Source organism: Cydia pomonella, unplaced genomic scaffold, assembly GCF_033807575.1.
Source record: "Cydia pomonella isolate Wapato2018A unplaced genomic scaffold, ilCydPomo1 PGA_scaffold_37, whole genome shotgun sequence".
In the NCBI taxonomy this organism is placed as follows: Eukaryota; Metazoa; Arthropoda; class Insecta; order Lepidoptera; family Tortricidae; genus Cydia; species Cydia pomonella.
The window spans coordinates 1-21,970 of NW_026907872.1; the positions used below are offsets into that span (position 1 = coordinate 1).

At 45.5% G+C, this 21,970-nt stretch overlaps 3 protein-coding genes across 3 annotated transcripts; all 3 read right to left on the reverse strand.

Moving 5' to 3' along the window:
* Positions 1-8: 8 nt before the first annotated feature.
* Positions 9-4,005, reverse strand: LOC133534020 (protein mahjong-like). Its single transcript, XM_061873111.1, has 3 exons — positions 3,717-4,005; positions 2,294-2,439; positions 9-1,773 (listed from the first exon to the last, which is right to left on the reverse strand). Exons 1-3 carry the CDS (start codon positions 3,853-3,855, stop codon positions 1,210-1,212), a joined length of 849 nt encoding a protein of 282 aa, XP_061729095.1. The 5' UTR covers positions 3,856-4,005; the 3' UTR covers positions 9-1,209.
* Positions 4,006-5,099: 1,094 nt separating this feature from the next.
* LOC133534021 (protein mahjong-like) lies at positions 5,100-21,721 on the reverse strand. Its single transcript, XM_061873112.1, has 6 exons — positions 21,572-21,721; positions 20,422-20,582; positions 20,134-20,264; positions 18,397-18,488; positions 17,272-17,394; positions 5,100-5,575 (listed from the first exon to the last, which is right to left on the reverse strand). Exons 1-6 carry the CDS (start codon positions 21,677-21,679, stop codon positions 5,405-5,407), a joined length of 786 nt encoding a protein of 261 aa, XP_061729096.1. The 5' UTR covers positions 21,680-21,721; the 3' UTR covers positions 5,100-5,404.
* Positions 6,931-12,257, reverse strand: LOC133534019 (uncharacterized). Its single transcript, XM_061873110.1, has 3 exons — positions 11,768-12,257; positions 8,408-11,243; positions 6,931-7,648 (listed from the first exon to the last, which is right to left on the reverse strand). Exons 2-3 carry the CDS (start codon positions 11,026-11,028, stop codon positions 6,931-6,933), a joined length of 3,339 nt encoding a protein of 1,112 aa, XP_061729094.1. The 5' UTR covers positions 11,029-11,243; positions 11,768-12,257.
* Positions 21,722-21,970: the final 249 nt, after the last annotated feature.

Consider the following 21,970-nt stretch of genomic DNA (forward strand, 5'->3'; position numbering starts at 1 on the left):
TCACCTGTGCGGCGCGGCGACGGGAGTGTTGGGCGCGGCGGGCGTGTAGACGGGCGGGGGCGGCGGCGCCAGCGCGGCGGGCGCGGGCGCGGGCAGCGCGGCCTCGCTCTCGCTGTACACTCACCCTGTGCGGCGCGGCGACGGGAGTGTTGGGCGCGGCGGGCGTGTAGACGGGCGGGGGCGGCGGCGCCAGCGCGGCGGGCGCGGGCGCGGGCAGCGCGGCCTCGCTCTCGCTGTACACTCACCCTGTGCGGCGCGGCGACGGGAGTGTTGGGCGCGGCGGGCGTGTAGACGGGCGGGGGCGGCGGCGCCAGCGCGGCGGGCGCGGGCGCGGGCAGCGCGGCCTCGCTCTCGCTGTACACTCACCCTGTGCGGCGCGGCGACGGGAGTGTTGGGCGCGGCGGGCGTGTAGACGGGCGGGGGCGGCGGCGCCAGCGCGGCGGGCGCGGGCGCGGGCAGCGCGGCCTCGCTCTCGCTGTACACTCACCCTGTGCGGCGCGGCGACGGGAGTGTTGGGCGCGGCGGGCGTGTAGACGGGCGGGGGCGGCGGCGCCAGCGCGGCGGGCGCGGGCGCGGGCAGCGCGGCCTCGCTCTCGCTGTACACTCACCCTGTGCGGCGCGGCGACGGGAGTGTTGGGCGCGGCGGGCGTGTAGACGGGCGGGGGCGGCGGCGCCAGCGCGGCGGGCGCGGGCGCGGGCAGCGCGGCCTCGCTCTCGCTGTACACTCACCCTGTGCGGCGCGGCGACGGGAGTGTTGGGCGCGGCGGGCGTGTAGACGGGCGGGGGCGGCGGCGCCAGCGCGGCGGGCGCGGGCGCGGGCAGCGCGGCCTCGCTCTCGCTGTACACTCACCCTGTGCGGCGCGGCGACGGGAGTGTTGGGCGCGGCGGGCGTGTAGACGGGCGGGGGCGGCGGCGCCAGCGCGGCGGGCGCGGGCGCGGGCAGCGCGGCCTCGCTCTCGCTGTACACTCACCCTGTGCGGCGCGGCGACGGGAGTGTTGGGCGCGGCGGGCGTGTAGACGGGCGGGGGCGGCGGCGCCAGCGCGGCGGGCGCGGGCGCGGGCAGCGCGGCCTCGCTCTCGCTGTACACTCACCCTGTGCGGCGCGGCGACGGGAGTGTTGGGCGCGGCGGGCGTGTAGACGGGCGGGGGCGGCGGCGCCAGCGCGGCGGGCGCGGGCGCGGGCAGCGCGGCCTCGCTCTCGCTGTACACTCACCCTGTGCGGCGCGGCGACGGGAGTGTTGGGCGCGGCGGGCGTGTAGACGGGCGGGGGCGGCGGCGCCAGCGCGGCGGGCGCGGGCGCGGGCAGCGCGGCCTCGCTCTCGCTGTACACTCACCCTGTGCGGCGCGGCGACGGGAGTGTTGGGCGCGGCGGCGGCGGCGCCAGCGCGGCGGGCGCGGGCGCGGGCAGCGCGGCCTCGCTCTCGCTGTACACTCACCCTGTGCGGCGCGGCGACGGGAGTGTTGGGCGCGGCGGGCGTGTAGACGGGCGGGGGCGGCGGCGCCAGCGCGGCGGGCGCGGGCGCGGGCAGCGCGGCCTCGCTCTCGCTGTACACTCACCCTGTGCGGCGCGGCGACGGGAGTGTTGGGCGCGGCGGGCGTGTAGACGGGCGGGGGCGGCGGCGCCAGCGCGGCGGGCGCGGGCGCGGGCAGCGCGGCCTCGCGCTGCAGGGTGGCGGCGCTCTCCGCCAGCCCGCGCGCGGCGAGGTGCGCCGCCACCAGCTGCAGGAGCTGGCGCTCGTTGTAGTGGATGCGCGTCTGGGCCACCACGTTCGCCTGCAATATACGTTCGCAGTCATATTACAAAATTACTTCTGGGACGTGTTCATTTGACACCTACCGACCGAAAATCGAACGATGAAACCGATTATTATTATTTTTTTTTACAGTACACATGCTGCTAGTTTCCCGCACTAGTGCGGCAAGAAGAACTTTCCTTACCTATATCAAAAATTTAAAAGCCCATATGTACTATAAAACGTTGTACCTACGTGCGTATAATTAATCCACAACTCGTATCGATTTAAAACACTCCCTTCGGTCATGTTTTATCACCGTTCGTTGCGGTCATTCCCTACTTTCCGCACTTGTATCGGACCTTGTGAATGTTTTTTTTTTTCGCATAGGATTTTAATGAAAACGCGCCCTCTAGACGGCGCACTGAGACTATCTATATTCTTAAGCGTTAAATGTCGCTCGTCGCCCCGCTGTCCGCCAGCGTCCAAGCTGCGACCTAGAGCATTACGAAAAACATATCTACAAATGTCAATATACAAGTTAATAAAATAAACCTTACCCTGTGTATATTAGCTAGTGAGGTCTCGAACTCGGCTCCCATGTGTTTGCTCTTCCCGGAGACTCGCTCCAACAACTCTAACGCGTACTTCTGGAACATGACGTGCTCCTGTCGCTTCTCTTGTAGGATTGGATCTCGCATCAACACTGAAAACGAATAGAAAGAATACAGCAATATGTAGAAGAGCTCGATTTTAGGGCTCCGTAGCCAAATGGCAAAAAACGGAACCCTTATGGATTCGTCATGTCTGTCCGTATGTCACAGACACTTTTTTCCGAAACTATAAGAACTATGCTGTTGAAACTTGGTAAGTAGTTCTGTGAACCGCATTAAGATTTTCACACAAAAATAGAAAAAAAAAACAAATAAATTTTGGGGGTTCCCCATACTTAGAACTGAAACTCAGAATTTTTTTTTTCATCAAACCCATACTTGTGGGTTATCTATGGATGGGTCTTCAAAAATGATATTGAGATTTCTAATATAATTTTTTTCTAAACTAAATAGTTTCCGCGAGAGACGCTTCCAAAGTGGTAAAATTTGTGTAAAAAAATTTACTCTCCCATAGGAAATTACAACATCAGACCAGCAAAATATATGAAACAGACAATTGCAGCAGCGATGTCTATTTGAAAATGTGATTAACATTCCAAGAAAAGTAAAGTTATGTCTGCCACTTGTACGGTATATCCTGGTAGATCTCGCGAACTTTTGTTAATTGTAAAAGTGATTAAACTTTTTTGTTTTTAATTTTGAACTTTGAAAAGAATGACTTATTTGCCAAAGAGCAGGAGTTTCGAAAAAACAAATCAATAAACATGTACTACAGATAATCATGGAAAAAGTAGACAAAATAATACCGCTATGCGCAGTATACATGGATATGTCGAAGGCCTTTGACTTCGTCGACCATGAATTATTGTTAAATAAGCTATACAGATATGGTATACGAGGTAATGCCCCCGATTTGACTAAATCTTATTTAAGAAATCGGAAACAAATTACTCAAGTGAATAGAATATGCTTAGACAGTAAAACTAAATGCACGTTCTCATCAGATACACGAGAAATAATACGCGGGGTACCACAGGGTAGCGTTTTAGGACCTTTACTGTTCAACGTATATTTTGTTGAATATCCTATGATACTCTTTGCTGATGACAGCACAGTAATCATCTCAGGAGAAGACTCAGATTCAGAGACGTACCGACTAAACATTAATAGAACACTTGAACGAATAATTGATTGGATGAACAAAAACAATCTGAAATGAAAATTAATTTATCTAAATCAAAAATAATGAATTCTAGACAAAGAGTTAATAAAGTTTTATTAATTATAGGAATACACAGACAATAAATTGATATGGAACATGTCCGCGTCCGTGATGGGCTGCTTCACCACCATCAGGGATAATGCTTACCTTGTATCTGCGACGTAGTGAACAGAGGCAGCTTGGAGATGATCTGGCGCACCGTGGCGCAGCGCGCCAGGCCGGCCAGCGCGCGGCACGCCAGCCCGCGCAGCCGGTCCGCGTCCGTGATGGGCTGCTTCACCACCATCAGGGATAATGCTTACCTTGTATCTGCGACGTAGTGAACAGAGGCAGCTTGGAGATGATCTGGCGCACCGTGGCGCAGCGCGCCAGGCCGGCCAGCGCGCGGCACGCCAGCCCGCGCAGCCGGTCCGCGTCCGTGATGGGCTGCTTCACCACCATCAGGGATAATGCTTACCTTGTATCTGCGACGTAGTGAACAGAGGCAGCTTGGAGATGATCTGGCGCACCGTGGCGCAGCGCGCCAGGCCGGCCAGCGCGCGGCACGCCAGCCCGCGCAGCCGGTCCGCGTCCGTGATGGGCTGCTTCACCACCATCAGGGATAATGCTTACCTTGTATCTGCGACGTAGTGAACAGAGGCAGCTTGGAGATGATCTGGCGCACCGTGGCGCAGCGCGCCAGGCCGGCCAGCGCGCGGCACGCCAGCCCGCGCAGCCGGTCCGCGTCCGTGATGGGCTGCTTCACCACCATCAGGGATAATGCTTACCTTGTATCTGCGACGTAGTGAACAGAGGCAGCTTGGAGATGATCTGGCGCACCGTGGCGCAGCGCGCCAGGCCGGCCAGCGCGCGGCACGCCAGCCCGCGCAGCCGGTCCGCGTCCGTGATGGGCTGCTTCACCACCATCAGGGATAATGCTTACCTTGTATCTGCGACGTAGTGAACAGAGGCAGCTTGGAGATGATCTGGCGCACCGTGGCGCAGCGCGCCAGGCCGGCCAGCGCGCGGCACGCCAGCCCGCGCAGCCGGTCCGCGTCCGTGATGGGCTGCTTCACCACCATCAGGGATAATGCTTACCTTGTATCTGCGACGTAGTGAACAGAGGCAGCTTGGAGATGATCTGGCGCACCGTGGCGCAGCGCGCCAGGCCGGCCAGCGCGCGGCACGCCAGCCCGCGCAGCCGGTCCGCGTCCGTGATGGGCTGCTTCACCACCATCAGGGATAATGCTTACCTTGTATCTGCGACGTAGTGAACAGAGGCAGCTTGGAGATGATCTGGCGCACCGTGGCGCAGCGCGCCAGGCCGGCCAGCGCGCGGCACGCCAGCCCGCGCAGCCGGTCCGCGTCCGTGATGGGCTGCTTCACCACCATCAGGGATAATGCTTACCTTGTATCTGCGACGTAGTGAACAGAGGCAGCTTGGAGATGATCTGGCGCACCGTGGCGCAGCGCGCCAGGCCGGCCAGCGCGCGGCACGCCAGCCCGCGCAGCCGGTCCGCGTCCGTGATGGGCTGCTTCACCACCATCAGGGATAATGCTTACCTTGTATCTGCGACGTAGTGAACAGAGGCAGCTTGGAGATGATCTGGCGCACCGTGGCGCAGCGCGCCAGGCCGGCCAGCGCGCGGCACGCCAGCCCGCGCAGCCGGTCCGCGTCCGTGATGGGCTGCTTCACCACCATCAGGGATAATGCTTACCTTGTATCTGCGACGTAGTGAACAGAGGCAGCTTGGAGATGATCTGGCGCACCGTGGCGCAGCGCGCCAGGCCGGCCAGCGCGCGGCACGCCAGCCCGCGCAGCCGGTCCGCGTCCGTGATGGGCTGCTTCACCACCATCAGGGATAATGCTTACCTTGTATCTGCGACGTAGTGAACAGAGGCAGCTTGGAGATGATCTGGCGCACCGTGGCGCAGCGCGCCAGGCCGGCCAGCGCGCGGCACGCCAGCCCGCGCAGCCGGTCCGCGTCCGTGATGGGCTGCTTCACCATCATCAGCGATAATAACACCTGTTGCAAAGGCATACAGTGACACATTATATCAAAGGTAGATCCTCGAATCCCGCAGCTCATGCTGAATCCCTATTATGGACTCGAGTGTGTTAGTTCGAGATGATGACGAACAAAAAAGATAAGAGGCTGACGTATAGTCCACTTTGATTCCTGTTGCATCGCCCAGCATGCAGGACTGTAAATCCCGCGGGATCCCGCGCTCGTAATCCCGCAACAAGCGGGACTGAAAAAAGGCGCGGCTTCCCAGAATACCGAGATCTCGGAATACCGGGATTGGAAGCTCTAATACGAGGCAATTCGTCGAGGTAATATATAGGTATAGGTAGGTATAACCAACATGGTTGCATTTATCTAACTTACATCCCTGCAAAATTTCATGATAATATAGGGACCGCGTTGGAGGGTCCTCCATCTTGTGGCCTGAATTGGAACCACAAACATGTACATTTACATGTTACGTGTTGTGCATAGTAGGTGCTGGCATCTTGTGAGCTATATCGGAACCATAAACATCACATTTACGCCTCGCACCAAAAATCTGACGGCTCCTGTGCTGCCTCCTACAGTTCATGCACGCTCCCTATTGAGTCAACAACAATAGAGACGTCTAACAAACATTTCAAATATCTTGACATTTCGTTCATCAAGTTTCGCTCGATCTATGTCTCTCTACATAATATGGCTCACCATAAATAAATAAATAAATAATAAATAATTCCGTTATTGGAGCACACGCTCTCCCAGACTTTCTGTGTGATCGATAATAAACATAGTTGTCGAACTAGCTCTGCAAAATGACCCCACACACATTGTGCCGAAGCGGGCGGGGCGTCAACTTTGTGCCGCGGAGCTATTTAGTTAATGGCGGCCCGTTGTGACAGTCATAGTAAGAAGTATTCAAATTATATCTTTAACGAAAGAATTATGCCTTATTGTGCGGATAAATGATGTGCTAGTCGTTCCAACAAACACTGGAAAAAATATGGGATTACTTTTCACGTATAGTTTAGCTAGGATCATATTAATTTGATTTCTCTTGATCACAACCGACTTTATATGGGGATGATGTTATGTGTTTCCGCCGAAAGCTGCCGAGTTCTTCTTTTTGCCATCAGATATTGGTACTTGGGTAACGTTGAAATGACACTCCAACACATTAGATTTTTTCCATATGTATTAAAATGGTTACATCGTAAAAATTACAAATATCGAATAATCGATAGCAAAACATGCGCGTGAGCGCGATGAAGATCGTAGGGTCTCTGCCGGGCAGCGCCGCGGCGGTGAGAGGGGAGGGCGGCTGCGCCTGCCGGGGCCCGTTCCCCGCGCGTCTCCTCCCGTGCATCAACGCTTTATGTATTGGCGTTAACATCCTCCGGGGCCTTGAAACCTCCTGGTTTCAAGATCGTTGCTTGGTCATCGTCTTCTTGGTTAGAAGGTAGGGGACAGAGCTTAGAAACAGCTCGTCGAACTAGCCCTTTTCCTGTTCGGACGTCTACAACTCTCGTGACGCCGTCGGATCCTGGGTGCAGAGTTTCGACGCGGCCAAGACTCCACTTCAATGGCGGTAAGTTGTCGTCTTTGAGAATAACTAGGTCCCCAAGTTTGACCCCTTGTCCTGTGGCTCTCCATTTCACACGCTGTTGAAGATCAGAAAGGAACTCCCGAGTCCATCGCTTCCAGAAGTGTTGTCTAAGGGCTTCAAGATGATGGTAGCGGTTGAAGTTCATCTTCTGTGTAGGCGGAGATGGCAACGAAGCCAATGGCCGCCCGATCAGGAAGTGACCAGGTGTAAGCGGTGAGAGATCGGATGGGTCGGAAGACATAGGTGTCAACGGCCGCGAATTCAATATAGCTTCTACTTGAGTGAACAGTGTGGTTAACTCCTCAAAGGTTAAGTTAGAAGATCCTACTACACGTTTAAGGTGAAATTTCGCGGCTTTAACTCCCGCCTCCCATAAACCCCCGAAATTGGGAGAATATGCCGGACTGAATTTAAAATCTATGCCGTTGCTGAATGCGAACCCATTGACGGGCTCTTGGCTTGCCTTAAGCATACGTTGTAGCTCGCTGTTTGCGCCAACGAAATTGGTACCGTTGTCGCAATAAATAGTTTTCGGTTTTCCGCGTCGCGATATAAATCTGCGTAGGCTTAAAATAAAAGAATTTGTGCTCAGGTCGCTAACGACTTCTAAATGAACCGCCTTTGTGAAAAAACAAACAAACAGGCACAAATAGCATTTTGATACTTTCGCGCCTCGACCCTTTTTGTTCAAAATGGAAAAGGGCCCAGCGAAATCGACGCCGCAGGTCTCAAATGGTGGAGCAGGAACTACACGCGATTTAGGAAGGTTACCCATAATAGGTTGCATGGTTTTAGCCTTTAATCTTTTACACGTGAGGCAGTTGTGCACAGTGCTTCTAGCCAAAACTCTACCCTTAGTTGGCCAAAAATGTTCCCGAACTCCACTGAGGAGTAGCTGCGGACCACAATGAAGTAAACGCAGATGTTCACTTTTAAAAATTAATCTAGCGAGCGGATGTTTGCCATCTAATAGCATTGGATGCCTTTGATCGTATGAACACTGAGCATCATGCAAACGTCCACCAACTCTTAGTACACCGTTATCGTCTAAGAACGGGTTAAGAGATAAAATGCTAGATTTAGCTTTCAATTTCTTATTTTGTCTCAAAGAATTTATTTCATGAGTGAAAGAAACCGCTTGTGACAATTTCGTCAACAGTTGTAAGGAAGTGTTTAACTCTTGTACGGTAAGTGAACCCTTTACATTTTTATTTTTGCATGCATTTATGAAGCGTAATACGTACGCGAACATATTTATTAAAGTGCTTAATTTAGAATATTTGTTAAAATCTACCACCGTAGGGGAATGATTAACTTTTATATTTAAGTTTGTTTTTGTTTCAGGTATGTCATCTTCAATGGACGTCATTTCCGGCCATGCATTATCTCCTTGAAGAAGAAAGGCAGGCCCAGTCCACCAGAGAGTATTCCCATTTAATTCCTGACACTTGATACCCCTTGATGCTAGATCCGCCGGATTGTGGTCGGTAGGTACGTGTCTCCATGCATGTTTATCTGTTAAATCGCAAATTTCCTGTATGCGGTTGCAAACGACAGTCTTAGGCTGAGCTCTGATCACTGCATAATGAGGAAGAACGTAGCCAAAGTCCGGTCGTGGGACCTTGGTTAAATGCCCCAGCTGTTCATACTCATGAATGAAGTCCATGTACATTTGTTTAATATAAGGCTTACTTTGTAATTTTCTTTCTAAATTAAAGAAACGTCTTTTTGCGATACAGTGAGAATCACCAAGACTTTGCTCTGGTGACGCCTTGAGTGGCATTTTCACGGAAAATCTGCCATCGGGAAGCCGAGTAACATCATTATTAAATTGATCTTCGCAGAATTGTTCATCGCTAGACAAGAGTTTGTATTTTGTGGGTATCTCTTCGAGTTCCCAGAACATGGAAAGCCTATCTTTTATTTCTCGAGTGAAATTACATTTTATATTTTTACTGGTTTTATGGGTGCGTTCACCGATCGGTCCGGCAACTAACCAACCAAAGTGCGATTTTACTAATGTAGGTTTATTTTTTCCTAACTTGACGAGGTTTTCTTCCACCAAGTCGTAGAACACGTCACCTCCGAGAAGCAAGTCAACATTAGAGGGACGGAAAAAGTCTGGGTCTGCAAGTTCTATATTTTCAGGCAAATTGAGCTTAGTGTAGTCTACAGGCGCGTTCGGGAGAGTGCCCGTAAGTTTAGGTATAACCAGACATGACACCGATGTATTAAATGAATTAAGTCTTGACTTGACACTTATCTCACAATGACGTTGAGGAATATCAAAGTCGTTGTCATTGATTCCACAAATGGTAATGTAATCTTCATCAGATGCCGGTAGGTTTAACATGTTTTTTAACTTTTCAGTGATAAACGATGACTGACTACAATTGTCCAAAACAGCACGCGCGCGGACTGTATTATATGGACCAACTATGTCTACGATTGCCGTGCACAACAATACTTCCCCGCACAAAGCAGCATTAACACGCACACAAGGATTAGGTAATTTCGGCTGCTCGCTGGTTTGCCCATCATTGCGAGGCGTATCTACCTTATCTACAGAATTGTCCTGACGATTATCACAATTATTGTTACTATTTGCTTCATTGTTGTTGCTACTGTTATGCTGTATATGTACTAATGCATTGTGTTTTCTGTTACAGATGGTGCACGGACCCCTGCGGCAACGAGACTGGTGATGACCCGGCCGGAAGCAGTTAACACACAATTTCAACTGCCTCACAGTACTTAACCTTGACTCTGGGTTCATTACTTTAAAATTAGGACAGTACTCAAGCCTGTGGTCTTGCTGACATAAAGCACATTGAACTTTATTACCATTCGTTGACGCAACATGAAGCAATTTTGTTTGTTTACCTGACGAATTTTTATTAATTGTGGGACGCTCGATACGACCTGCATCTACTTTACTATATTGTATTGTTTCTAGTACATCTGCTCGATCGCGCAAAAACTGATAGAACTCCTTTAAAGTTACTAAGTCTGACAAGGTACTTCTATGTTCCTCCCATTTGCGACCTGTGGCGGCGTCCAATTTTGAGGACATGTTGAATATGATCAGTGTGTCCCAGTGCTCAGTAGGCTCACCTAAGCTACTTAATGCACGCAAGTTTTTTGAAACGTGGTCAATCATGAGCCTTAATGAAGTATGCGATTCCTTTGTAAATGCTTCTAAATTGTACAAAGATTTTAAGTGATTATTGATCAAAATTCTTTTATTATTAAACCTCTCACATAACAGTTCCCATGCTAAATTGTAGTTATTTGCCGTAAAATCAATTGACTTTATTGCGACAGCAGCACCACCTTCGAGGGAAGAGCGTAAGTAATGAAACTTATTCATGGGAGGAATATGATCATTGTCGTGGATTAGCGATTCGAACATATCCCGAAATTCCAGCCATTTTAGATGATCTCCGTCGAAGGTAGGTAGCTTGATTGTTGGTAATTTTATTTGTTGGTAATGACCAAACGCAGCACCATCATTAGACCTGACGGATAAATGTGAGGAAGCCGCGTCATTATCTTCTACGGGGCTCAATATGATCCCGGAGGTAGCAATTAAATTACAAATCTTACTTTCGATTCGTTCGCGTTCCTCAATTTCACCTTCAAGCTCTGAAGGCATTACAAATACTTCGATTTGTGACTGAATGTCATCAAACTTTGTTGACAGTTCTTCAAATTTAGTTAATCTAATCTGAAATTCACGAGTTTGTAACGTTGTTGCATTTTCTGATTTAAAACTAGACACGTAATTTTCATACTTTGTTATTTGCCCTTTGATGCTGCTGCGCTTTTGTCTCAAAACAGCTAATTTTTGTTCCGACTCAGTCATTGTCACTTTATTATAAACGCAAACAACGAGTTTAAAACCAACGTAAACTTAAATAAAATAAAAGTGCAAGATCTGACCAGCTAGTCCTTCAATGGGCACAGCATCTAGGGGAGGTGATCTGTGACGCGTCCCCAGCCGCCAAGATACTCGTAGGTACTTGACGCACGTACTTGCGGGACTCGCGACGATCCCGTGGAACACGAAACGTAGGAAACCTGGAATTTGCGTTTTAGCGAAGTAGTTTATGTTTACAGCAAAAGCAATAGGTACCTGCAGAGATAGTTATTGTTTTTTCCTTAAAAAATAGGTTAAGATTATTGCATTTAACCAAATTTTACCAATAAGTGCTTTTAAGAACTTAAAATACGTGCATTTATGCAAAAAGCCTTCACACAGGTGCGGGAATGTTATAAATAAGATATAAATGCACAAGAATAGCTTTATTTTAAATCGAAGTAACTTATTTACGTTAATTAGCACTAAAGAAAGTTATTTATTGTAAACTTTTGTAGATTTACTTGAGAGACCTTTTGTTTATATTAGTAGGCAAGCTGATTCTTTTGGAAAATGAAAAAAGTGATTTTAAATTTGTATAGAAACCGAAATAGACGAAATAAAAATAGCCCCGCAAAATAGGTAAGTAGTAATGCAGCTTTTGTTGCCTATCGACAACCAAAAACACGTAATACGCAACTCACTGTTCACTCAAATAGAAAAAAGCGGTACAAGCTGTACTTACGTTTTTATTACTGCATATACTTTACACCAACTTAAACCTGGTACACTTTCGTCACAAACAACCACCAACAACGAATACCTATCTTCAAATATTTCGTTGCTCAGGTTTGAACTTTCAATTCAACCGCTCGGTGTCTGTGACCACAAGTTTCGATGAGTGGCGTCGTCGAAGTTTCTAGATAGATCACGTCGGGGTCACCAAGATGTTTCCGCCGAAAGCTGCCGAGTTCTTCTTTTTGCCATCAGATATTGGTACTTGGGTAACGTTGAAATGACACTCCAACACATTAGATTTTTTCCATATGTATTAAAATGGTTACATCGTAAAAATTACAAATATCGAATAATCGATAGCAAAACATGCGCGTGAGCGCGATGAAGATCGTAGGGTCTCTGCCGGGCAGCGCCGCGGCGGTGAGAGGGGAGGGCGGCTGCGCCTGCCGGGGCCCGTTCCCCGCGCGTCTCCTCCCGTGCATCAACGCTTTATGTATTGGCGTTAACATTATGCATTTTAAACAACCATTGATATTAAGAAACTTTCATTTTTAATTTGTTCAGGTTGTTATTTTAATCATTTAAATTTGTGATAGTAAATAGTAATCGCCGTTGTAGGTGGTTTTTTTATATGTTCTTTCTTACTAAGTCCCGGTATCTCGCTGCTATTTATAACTTTTCGTTAAGTTCGCGGACGGCTGGACCGATTTGGCTAATTTTGGTATTGGAATATTTCTAGGTCCAGGCAAGGTTTGAACGGTGAAAAATTATGGAAAGTATGGAGGTAAAAACAAACTCTCAAACTTGTAATGAAATGTTCACATGACTTACTTCAAATTAGGCCCGGAAATACTACATATCAGGTGTGATGAGTGAAGATGATATGCAAAGGATTTTTTTTTTTTTATACCACGACGGTGGCAAACAAGCATACGGCCCGCCTGATGGTAAGCAGTCACCGTAGCCTATGGACGCCTGCAACACCAGAGGCATTACATGCGCGTTGCCGACCCTTTAAAAACCTGTACACTCACCTAGGCTTGTAAGGCAACCTTCTTTTTTTTAAACGTCAAATTATGACACGTCTTGGCATTCAACCACAAAAAACCTATAAGCAAAATTTTGCCATTATGTTTTTCTTTTTTGTGTTTTTTTTTTCTTTTTTGTGTTTGTTAAATATTATTCCGGGGCTTCAAAGTGGAACAAAAATTTCATTATTTTTGCGCTACGACGCACGGTTAAGGAGATAGCCTCATAATAGTACATTACGATACAAGTGCGAAAAATAGGAAATTCGAAACGAGTGGCGATAAATTAAAACACGACCGAAGGGAGTGTTTTAAATCGACACGAGTTGCGAATTACCTATTCGCACATGTATCGTACAACGTTTTACAGTACATATGGCCCTTTAAATGTTCGACACAGTAACATAATATGCTACTTCTCGCACTAGTGCTATAAAGTAGCCCCATATGTACTGTAAAGTTTTTTTTCAGTCATGCAGAAATCTTTATAGGGCTGTAACTCCTAAACCGTGCGTCGTAGCGTAAAAATAATCAAATTTTCGTTCCCCTTATAATAACCCGAAAGTAATAATAACAATCATCATCATCATCATCAATCATCATCATCATCCTATTTTTTTATTATTATTTCATTGCAAGTTTGAGAAAAGCACTATACGAATCTCGGCGAGAAACGGGGTTGCCGGCCGCGTATCCCTAGCCGACCTCGCTACGCTCGTTTCCCGTCCTCTCTGGTAATGTACTATTCCCATACAAACTGTTCCTATGCTATGACGACGTGTTCAATACGAAGTTCTGCATGTTTGCATCAAGATGAAAATCGATATCTGAGGATCCTAAAGGACCTTATAATAAATATGAGGTCAAAATTAAACAAACGCCCGCCATCTTGGATTTCTGCATTTTGGCTCTGATCGAGATGAAAATCGATATCTCAGGATCCGAGCGACCCTTCATTATGATTCTGAGGTCAAATTTGCCAAAAACGCCCGACATCTTAAATTTCTCCGTGTTTGCTTTTATATGGTGAATGATGATCATGATAAGAGAAAAATTGGAGATATTCAAGATGTCGGGCATTTCATTCAAAATGGAGGATGCTTTCACCAAATATGACTTCAGAATCATAATGAAGGGCCGCTCGGATCCTCAGATATGGATTTTCACCTTGATCATATGACAAATTCTTAAATTCAACCCGCGGCATTTTTTATTTATTTTGATCTCAAATTCGTAAATAAAAGGCCTCTCGGATCCTCAGATATCGGTTTTCATCTTGATCAGAGTAAAATCCAAAATTCCAAATGCCAGCTGTATTTTTCCAATTTTGACCTATCAAATTTACATTAATTTACATCTGATATATTTCTGTGCCACCTAACTAAACGTCGCAGGTGCCCTATAAGATGAACGACACAATGTAATTAATTCGAAGGTTTAATTGCCTTTAAACACGTGCGATAAACTAACAAATAATAAGCCTTTAAAATAAAATAACAAATTATCATACAAAAATATTGCATTTAAAACTAGTCTATATTGCATGAAACCGTCTACCTAGAGCTGGTTCCCATTTTCATGTATTTTCAACTGACAACGCTACAGCCAATCACAGCGCCTCATTTTATAATAGACCAATCGTAGTTCGGGTGGTTTAAAATGGCTAATCATTTTATCATTTATTTATTGCAGTCATGAAGTTACATAATAAGGTGTTACAATTAATTTAGTCAGTTCATGACACCCTGTTAGGGCACACAATATTAAATTTAACTAAATATCTAATACCTATTAAAACATTTCTACATAATATGTCTCGTGTATATAAAATTCGAATAATAATAATAACATTATAATAGTAAATAAAACATAAAAAAATTAAATAACATTCCATATACAAAGTTTGAGCTATTGTAAACGTAGATAAAAATAATAACAATAATTAAAAAAAAAAAACATTTCGTACAATAATTCAAGGTTCAGAGTCACAATAAATATTTTATTTCGCCAGCTTTTCGTCATTTAAAAACTCCTCAATTGAGTAGTAGCATTTGTGGATTAACATGTCTTTTAATTTATTTTTAAATAATTTGTCACTTGTTTCAAGTTTAATACTGTCGGGAATTTTATTAAAAATTGAAATACAATTATATTGTGGCCCATGTTTGAAGATGGCTAAGTTAGCTTTTGGTAGGAGTAATTTGTTTTTATATTGGCTTCTAGTTTTTGACGTTTCCGGTTTTATCGGGAATAGGTCTGGGTGTTTTCGAACAAAGAGGGCCGTTTCCAATATAAATATTGAGGGTAGCGTTAACAGATTAAGTTTAGTAAAATGAGGGTGGCAGCTGTTAGGAATATGGATATTGGCTAATATTCGGATACACTTCTTTTGCATGATGAAAAGTTGATGAGAGTCTACGCTGGCTCCCCACAGGACCACACCATAACGGAGACCCGAATATATATATGCGAAGTACACAGACAACGCAGATTCAAAAGTCGTGTTCGATTTTAGTAAACTTAGCGCGTATGTATATCTAGCTATTTTCGTTTTGGTATTTTGAATGTGGGTTTTCCAGTTTAAACTCGAGTCTATTATGATTCCGAGCAATTTAAATTCGTTAACCTCTTCAATTTCATTATTATTTGCTTTTAATTGTAACTCTAAAGGCTTCTTTTGGTTGGGTTTAAACTGCATGATTTTGGTTTTTTTAAGGTTTATTTCTAGATTGTGATCCCCGAGCCACTTTTGAACGGTAAGGAGCGTGTTGCAGAGCTGTTTGTTACATTCAGTACTATCTGTACCATTAAGTAGCAGGGAAATGTCGTCCGCGTACATAACGCACTTGACATTTGTGTCCAATATTTTAGGCAAGTCGTTTATGTACGACAAGAATAGGGTACATCCGAGCACACTGCCGTGGAATTGAGCAGGTGGTCGACCGCAACTGTGAGGTGATCGCCGTAACCTCCCGAGCCTCGTCATCGTAGTTATCTATCTGCACAACCTGCTTCCGATTTTGCAGGTACGATTTAAACCAGTTATATGCGGTACCCCGTATTCCCATGTCGTGTAATTTAGATAGCAGGATTACATGGGACACTTTATCGTAGGCCTTCGTCATGTCCAGTAGTAATCCGATACCATATTCTTTTGAGTTTATCTTCTCTAAAATTTCTTTTATGTAGTTATAAACGGCTAAGGTTGTCGAGTGATTTTTTCGAAACCCATATTGGTTTTTATCAAATATATTATATTTTTCAAAGAAGTTGCAAATACGATTTGACATGGCCATTTCGAAAATTTTTGACACAGTCGGCAATAGCGCAATTGGACGATATTGGTTAGGGTTGTCTGCGGCGCCTCCTGGTTTGAGAATCGGCTTAATTTTTGATATTTTCAATAGATCTGGAAATATACCTTCTTCAAAGGATTGATTAATCAGCCACGTTAAAGGTGTTACCAATTCAGTTGCGCATATTTTTATCAAACTTGATGGGATTTCGTCGCAGCCGAAACTGTTTTTATTTTTTAATTGTTGCATTAGCTTGATTACCTCATCTTCGTTGACTGGGCTAATGTAAATAGAATTACTGGCGGGAGAGATAACGGGCCGTCCAAGCGCTTGTGACCGCGCTGCAGCAGTGCCCGGCGCGGGCGCCGACGACTCGCCTACCGATGCGAAGTATTCATTAAATGTGTTTACGATTTGTTGGGGTGATTCTACAACTAAATTGCCTATTTTTAATGACATATTCTTGTTTTGTCTAACTTTATGTTTGCGTGTAATATTGTTTATAACCGTCCATATAGATTTTGTTTTGTTTTTTGATCTTTTTATTTGGTTTGCGTAGTTTAGTTTTTTTGAGGTTTTTACACATTTTTTTAACAATCTTTCGTACTTTTTATAATAATTTGCTATGATTTCATTTTTTGATATATTTAGAAAGGTTTTCAGTTGACGTTTATGCTTGCATGACAATCTTAAAGCCTTTTGTTAACCACGTTTTGTTTTGTGTCGATGTGAATAATTTAATTCATCGCCTTGGTATATATTTATTTAAATTTTGTTGTAGTATGTTGTGAAATCTTTGAAAATTTGCGTTTATGTCCTTTGTTACCGATAATACATCATGATACTTCATGGTCAAATGAAGTTTCGTCGAAGAAAACTAGACCTGAACTTTGAAGAGTTGCAATTGGTCCGTTATTAGTATGGCGTGTTTTAATAGTGGGGCCACTTTTACGCTGATATTTTGTTTGACGTTAGTCTGCTGTTTTTTTCGTTCGCTGCCCCGTATTAGGATGTAAAAACAGTTTAGCTGACCCAAAGTCCCGCTCGGTCGATGCTCTACATATGGCTAATACCATAATTCCGTTGTTGGAGCACACGCTCTGCCATACTTTCTGTGTGACGTCTCCGTATTAATAGCTGTTGACTCTAAGTCTCGATCGATCTATGTTGCTCTACATACGACTCACCATAATTCCGTTGTTAGAGCGCACACTCTCCCAGACTTTCTGTATGACGTCCTCGTACGACTTGAGCGCGGTTTTCTTCTTGCTGGACCCTGATATTGAGAAGCGTGTTGTGGATGAGCCTGCCTGCAAACAAGAAATGGTTGTTAACAATAATTTACATCCTCAGTATCATGGGTAAGAGAGATATCTTCCTGTGAATTATGCAAACTCGGCCTCATTAGTGGAATATCACTCGATAGGGAATATTATGTGAAGGGGGCGCCACCACCACAATCCATCACAATCTAAGGGTATATCGCGAAACAAGAAAATCGAAATATCGTTATCTATCCTCTCTGTCACTCTTGCATATTCGAGCGAGGAAGAGGCAGATAACTACATTTCGATTTTCGCGTTTCCCGGTAGGCCCTTTGTAAACAAACCGCCTTGATGCATCAATGTCATATTTTATTATCTGTGAAAACTTGTCAAAAAACAGTTTAAGGCACGGTATGTGAAAGTTACTCTATGGTTTATGAAAGATGCTAGTGCTGCACTCTGGCGGCACAACATTGCAGTAACACACTATTGTTCAAGCACTATTTGTCTTCTGTTCCATTTTACACCATATAATGAGACCCTATTACTAGGATCAAGTAGTATTAATAAAGTTAAGCCACTTAAGTTGGACCCGGGTACGTCCTTAAACTACGTCCAAAAGAGAGGTATGGGCATTGTGAATGTCATCTCGCTCTGTGTGGTAGGGCACAGCCAGTGGATGTCATTCCAGATCTAGAGCAGAGCCCAACTGGGGAAGTACCTCCACCTTACAGAAAACCGCAGCCAAATAACACTAGACCCTACTCATAGTGTTGTGTTCCTGCCGGTAAGTAAGGTTGCCAGAGCTCAACGAGGGGGGGGTTTAGGGTCGGCAACGCGCATGTAACTTCTCTGGAGTTGCAGGCGTACATAGGCTACGGAGACTGCTTACCATCAGGCGGGCCGTATGCTTGTTTGCCACCGACGTAGTATAAAAAAAAAAAAAAGTTAATACAGGGAGGAGAAAGGGCATTGTACATGAGAAGTAAAATCCAAGAAACAGCGTAGTCTAAAACGGGTTATTAAGGAATAAAACAAACATCTTACTCTATGCACGGGTGCGCACACGCAGTTGACGAGCACGTTGAGCGCCGCCTTCTGCACTTCCGGTTCCGGTGCGATCTCGCCGTCCGCCGCGCCTTAAACACAACACTTTCACTGCTCAAACCGTTTTAATGCATTTGAAGTAGAACCACTTAATCTTTTATATGCCAGAACGCGTATCCACATTAGTGTTGTAGGTCTGTAGAAATTTCATTCATTAAATAAGTTTTTGGCAAAAATTTAATTTTTGGTACAAGCATTTATCGCTGACTGTATTTTTCTTTCCACAAGTAACTAATACTCATCGAGACAATTCTAAAAACCCCAAACACAATTAGGTTACGTTTTTTTATCACAGAGTTCCTGTGGCCACCTACTGTCTCCATCATCAGATCATCTCGATGGTACCATAACATTGCATTGTCACCCAACTTTCATATGTATGCAAATTTTCAGCTTCATCGGAAACCGGGAAGTGGGTCAAATTTAACTTGCAAGATTTGATTACAAACAGACAACGGTCAGGTGAAAGTAAATAAAAGCTTGTAAAAATAAACTCCACTCAGGAAACTAATCTATGATCCCGTTTATGTATAATGTTTCTAAATGAGAAAATAATGATTAAAACTTTCATTATTTGAGTTACCGTTTTCGACTTCCAGTCAAAGAAATGTTCAATTATTCACCCGGCCTATGTTGACACCGATGTTCCTGTTTGCGTAGCGGGACTCCGTTGACTGTCGGGAGACTTTGAGAGGAGACAAGACAAAGATTTTCACGTTTCACGATGTGCCTAGGAATTTCATGATCTGCCTGATCTCACAATCAGCCGCCGACATCGGCATTTCGATCGCATGTCCACCTCAGTAAGCAGTAGTTGTAGGACCGTTTCCGACCTACATAGTATAGATATATGGTCCATATTCACCTAGCACGATGTTGACGCCGGTCGTCACATCGGTATCTCGCATATCGACCTTCTCAGTAAGCATGTTGTAGGACCGTTTCCGACATACATAGTTTAGATATATGGTCCATATTCACCTAGCACGATGTTGACGCCGGTCGTCACATCGGTATCTCGCATATCGACCTTCTCAGTAAGCATGTTGTAGGACCGTTTCCGACATACATAGTTTAGATATATGGTCCATATTCACCTAGCACGATGTTGACGCCGGTCGTCACATCGGTATCTCGCATATCGACCTTCTCAGTAAGCATGTTGTAGGACCGTTTCCGACATACATAGTTTAGATATATGGTCCATATTCACCTAGCACGATGTTGACGCCGGTCGTCACATCGGTATCTCGCATGTCGACCTTCTCAGTAAGCATGTTGTAGCACCGTTTCCGACCTAGATAGTATAGATACATGGTCCATATTCACCTAGCACGATGTTGACGCCGGTCGTCACATCGGTATCTCGCATGTCGACCTTCTCAGTAAGCATGTTGTAGCACCGTTTCCGACCTAGATAGTATAGATACATGGTCCATATTCACCTAGCACGATGTTGACGCCGGTCGTCACATCGGTATCTCGCATGTCGACCTTCTCAGTAAGCATGTTGTAGCACCGTTTCCGACCTAGATAGTATAGATACATGGTCCATATTCACCTAGCACGATGTTGACGCCGGTCGTCACATCGGTATCTCGCATGTCGACCTTCTCAGTAAGCATGTTGTAGCACCGTTTCCGACCTACATAGTATAGATACATGGTCCATATTCACCTAGCACGATGTTGACGCCGGTCGTCATGTCGGCGTCTCGCATATCCACTTTTTCTGTTAATAGCAGCTGGACTCGCGGCGCCACGCAGCACACGGAGACCACGTCCAGCGCTGAGCGGACCGTTTCCGACCTAGAAGGGAAATAAATAAGGTTTATGTTAGATTGGCGTAGATTGGGGAACTTGGTGGTAACCAAAGCCGTCAAACGCACGAGGCTTCAGCCCAAAATCAACCTTCGTGCATTCGGACACGGTTCACGATGACGGGGGATAATATACGATACAATACCTTCCGTTGAAGTTCCACTCGTAGGCCAGCCCGACCACCTGCAGCAGTAAGGAGATGCCTCCTAGTTCTACTAGCTCGTCAACAGGCGCCCAGCGCGACCACGCCACTGACTGCAGCAGTTCTATTTGTTCTTGGATCTCTTCGGGGGATGATTTTGACGCCTGCAATATAAAAATTGTTGTTAGAGATGTTACGGATAGCGGATCAGGGCATTCGGGCGAAGCGGTGATTAGACAAATCATATCGGCATTTTGCGATATATCAAAAATTGTTCACCTAAAAAAGACGACCGGATGACATTTACTATATTTAATGTGTATCGTTTAATCGAGCAAGTTTAAGTCAAGAAAATTTAGACAATACTGAAAATACCATCATTGGTAATCATGATCGTAAGTTTCTTGCAGTGGAATATTTTTACAGTTTTTATAAGACAATACAACACAAATACTCTTTATTGAACACATAATTACAAAAAAGCGGCCAAGTGCGAGTCGGACTCGCCCATGAAGGGTTCCGTACCATTTATGACGTATTAAAAAAACTACTTATTAGATCTCGTTCAAACCAATTTTCGGTGGAAGTTTGCATGGTTATGTGCATCATATATTTTTTTAGGTTTATCATTCTCTTATTTTAGAAGTTACAGGGAGGGGAGGGGGACACATTTTACCACTTTGGAAGTGTCTCTCGCGCAAACTATTCAGTTTAGAAAAAAATGATATTAGAAACCTCAATATCATTTTTGAAGACCTATCCATAGATACCCCACACGTATGGGTTTGATGAAAAAAGATTTTTTGAGTTTCAGTTCTAAGTATGGGGAGCCCCCATAATAATTGATTTTTTTTTCTATTTTTGTGTAAAAATCTTAATGCAGTTCATAGAATACATCTACTTACCAAGTTTGAACAGTTTCGGAGTAATAGTTTCGGAAAAAAGTGGCTGTGACATAATCGGACAGACAGACGGACATGACGAATCTATAAGGGTTCCGTTTTTTGCCATTGGGCTACGGAACCCTAAAAAATAATACAATAACTGAAATAGAGGTAAACAACAGGCGATCTTATTATGGTTAAAAAGCGATATAGTCAAATTAAAATGCTACATTTTGAAGGCTGTGGTTTTTCAGAAAGAAAGTAGTGACCTTATATGGCGGCGGCTCCGGCACGCTGTCGCCCGCCGCGCGCGCCACGTGCGCCGCGCGCAGCCGCAGGTGCGCCTCCAGGTACCTGCCCGTCACATTCACATACATTTTGTCATACAGAAATAACAACTAATAGAGTGCTCACTCCATACATCAGTATTGGTACCAAAATGATTATTTTTTTATTTATTTAAACTTTTTTGCACACATAAAGAAAAATGTACAAATGGCGAACTTAATGCCAAAAGGCATTCTCTACCAGTCAACCATTGGGTCTAACAGAGACATTTGTGTATGTTGGTGCAGGAAAAAATAATAACAAATAATAAGGAAAAAATTAAACGTGAAGTCAAGTAATATTAAAAATATATAAATAGTTAAATACTACTACTTATATAA

Coding starts and splice junctions, on each gene's coding strand:
- LOC133534020 (XM_061873111.1), bottom strand. CDS start 3,855: ATGGTGGTGAAGCAGCCCATCACGGACGCGGACCGGCTGCGCGGGCTG. Junction 2,440..3,716: donor CACTACGTCGCAGATACAAG/GTAAGCATTATC, acceptor ATTCGTTTTCAG/TGTTGATGCGAGATCCAATC. Junction 1,774..2,293: donor CACTAGCTAATATACACAGG/GTAAGGTTTATT, acceptor CGTATATTGCAG/GCGAACGTGGTGGCCCAGAC.
- LOC133534019 (XM_061873110.1), bottom strand. CDS start 11,028: ATGACTGAGTCGGAACAAAAATTAGCTGTTTTGAGACAAAAGCGCAGC. Junction 7,649..8,407: donor ACTTTAATAAATATGTTCGC/GTACGTATTACG, acceptor TGGCGCAAACAG/CGAGCTACAACGTATGCTTA.
- LOC133534021 (XM_061873112.1), bottom strand. CDS start 21,679: ATGTATGTGAATGTGACGGGCAGGTACCTGGAGGCGCACCTGCGGCTG. Junction 20,583..21,571: donor CGGAGCCGCCGCCATATAAG/GTCACTACTTTC, acceptor TTTATATTGCAG/GCGTCAAAATCATCCCCCGA. Junction 18,489..20,133: donor CGGCGTCAACATCGTGCTAG/GTGAATATGGAC, acceptor GTTGTGTTTAAG/GCGCGGCGGACGGCGAGATC.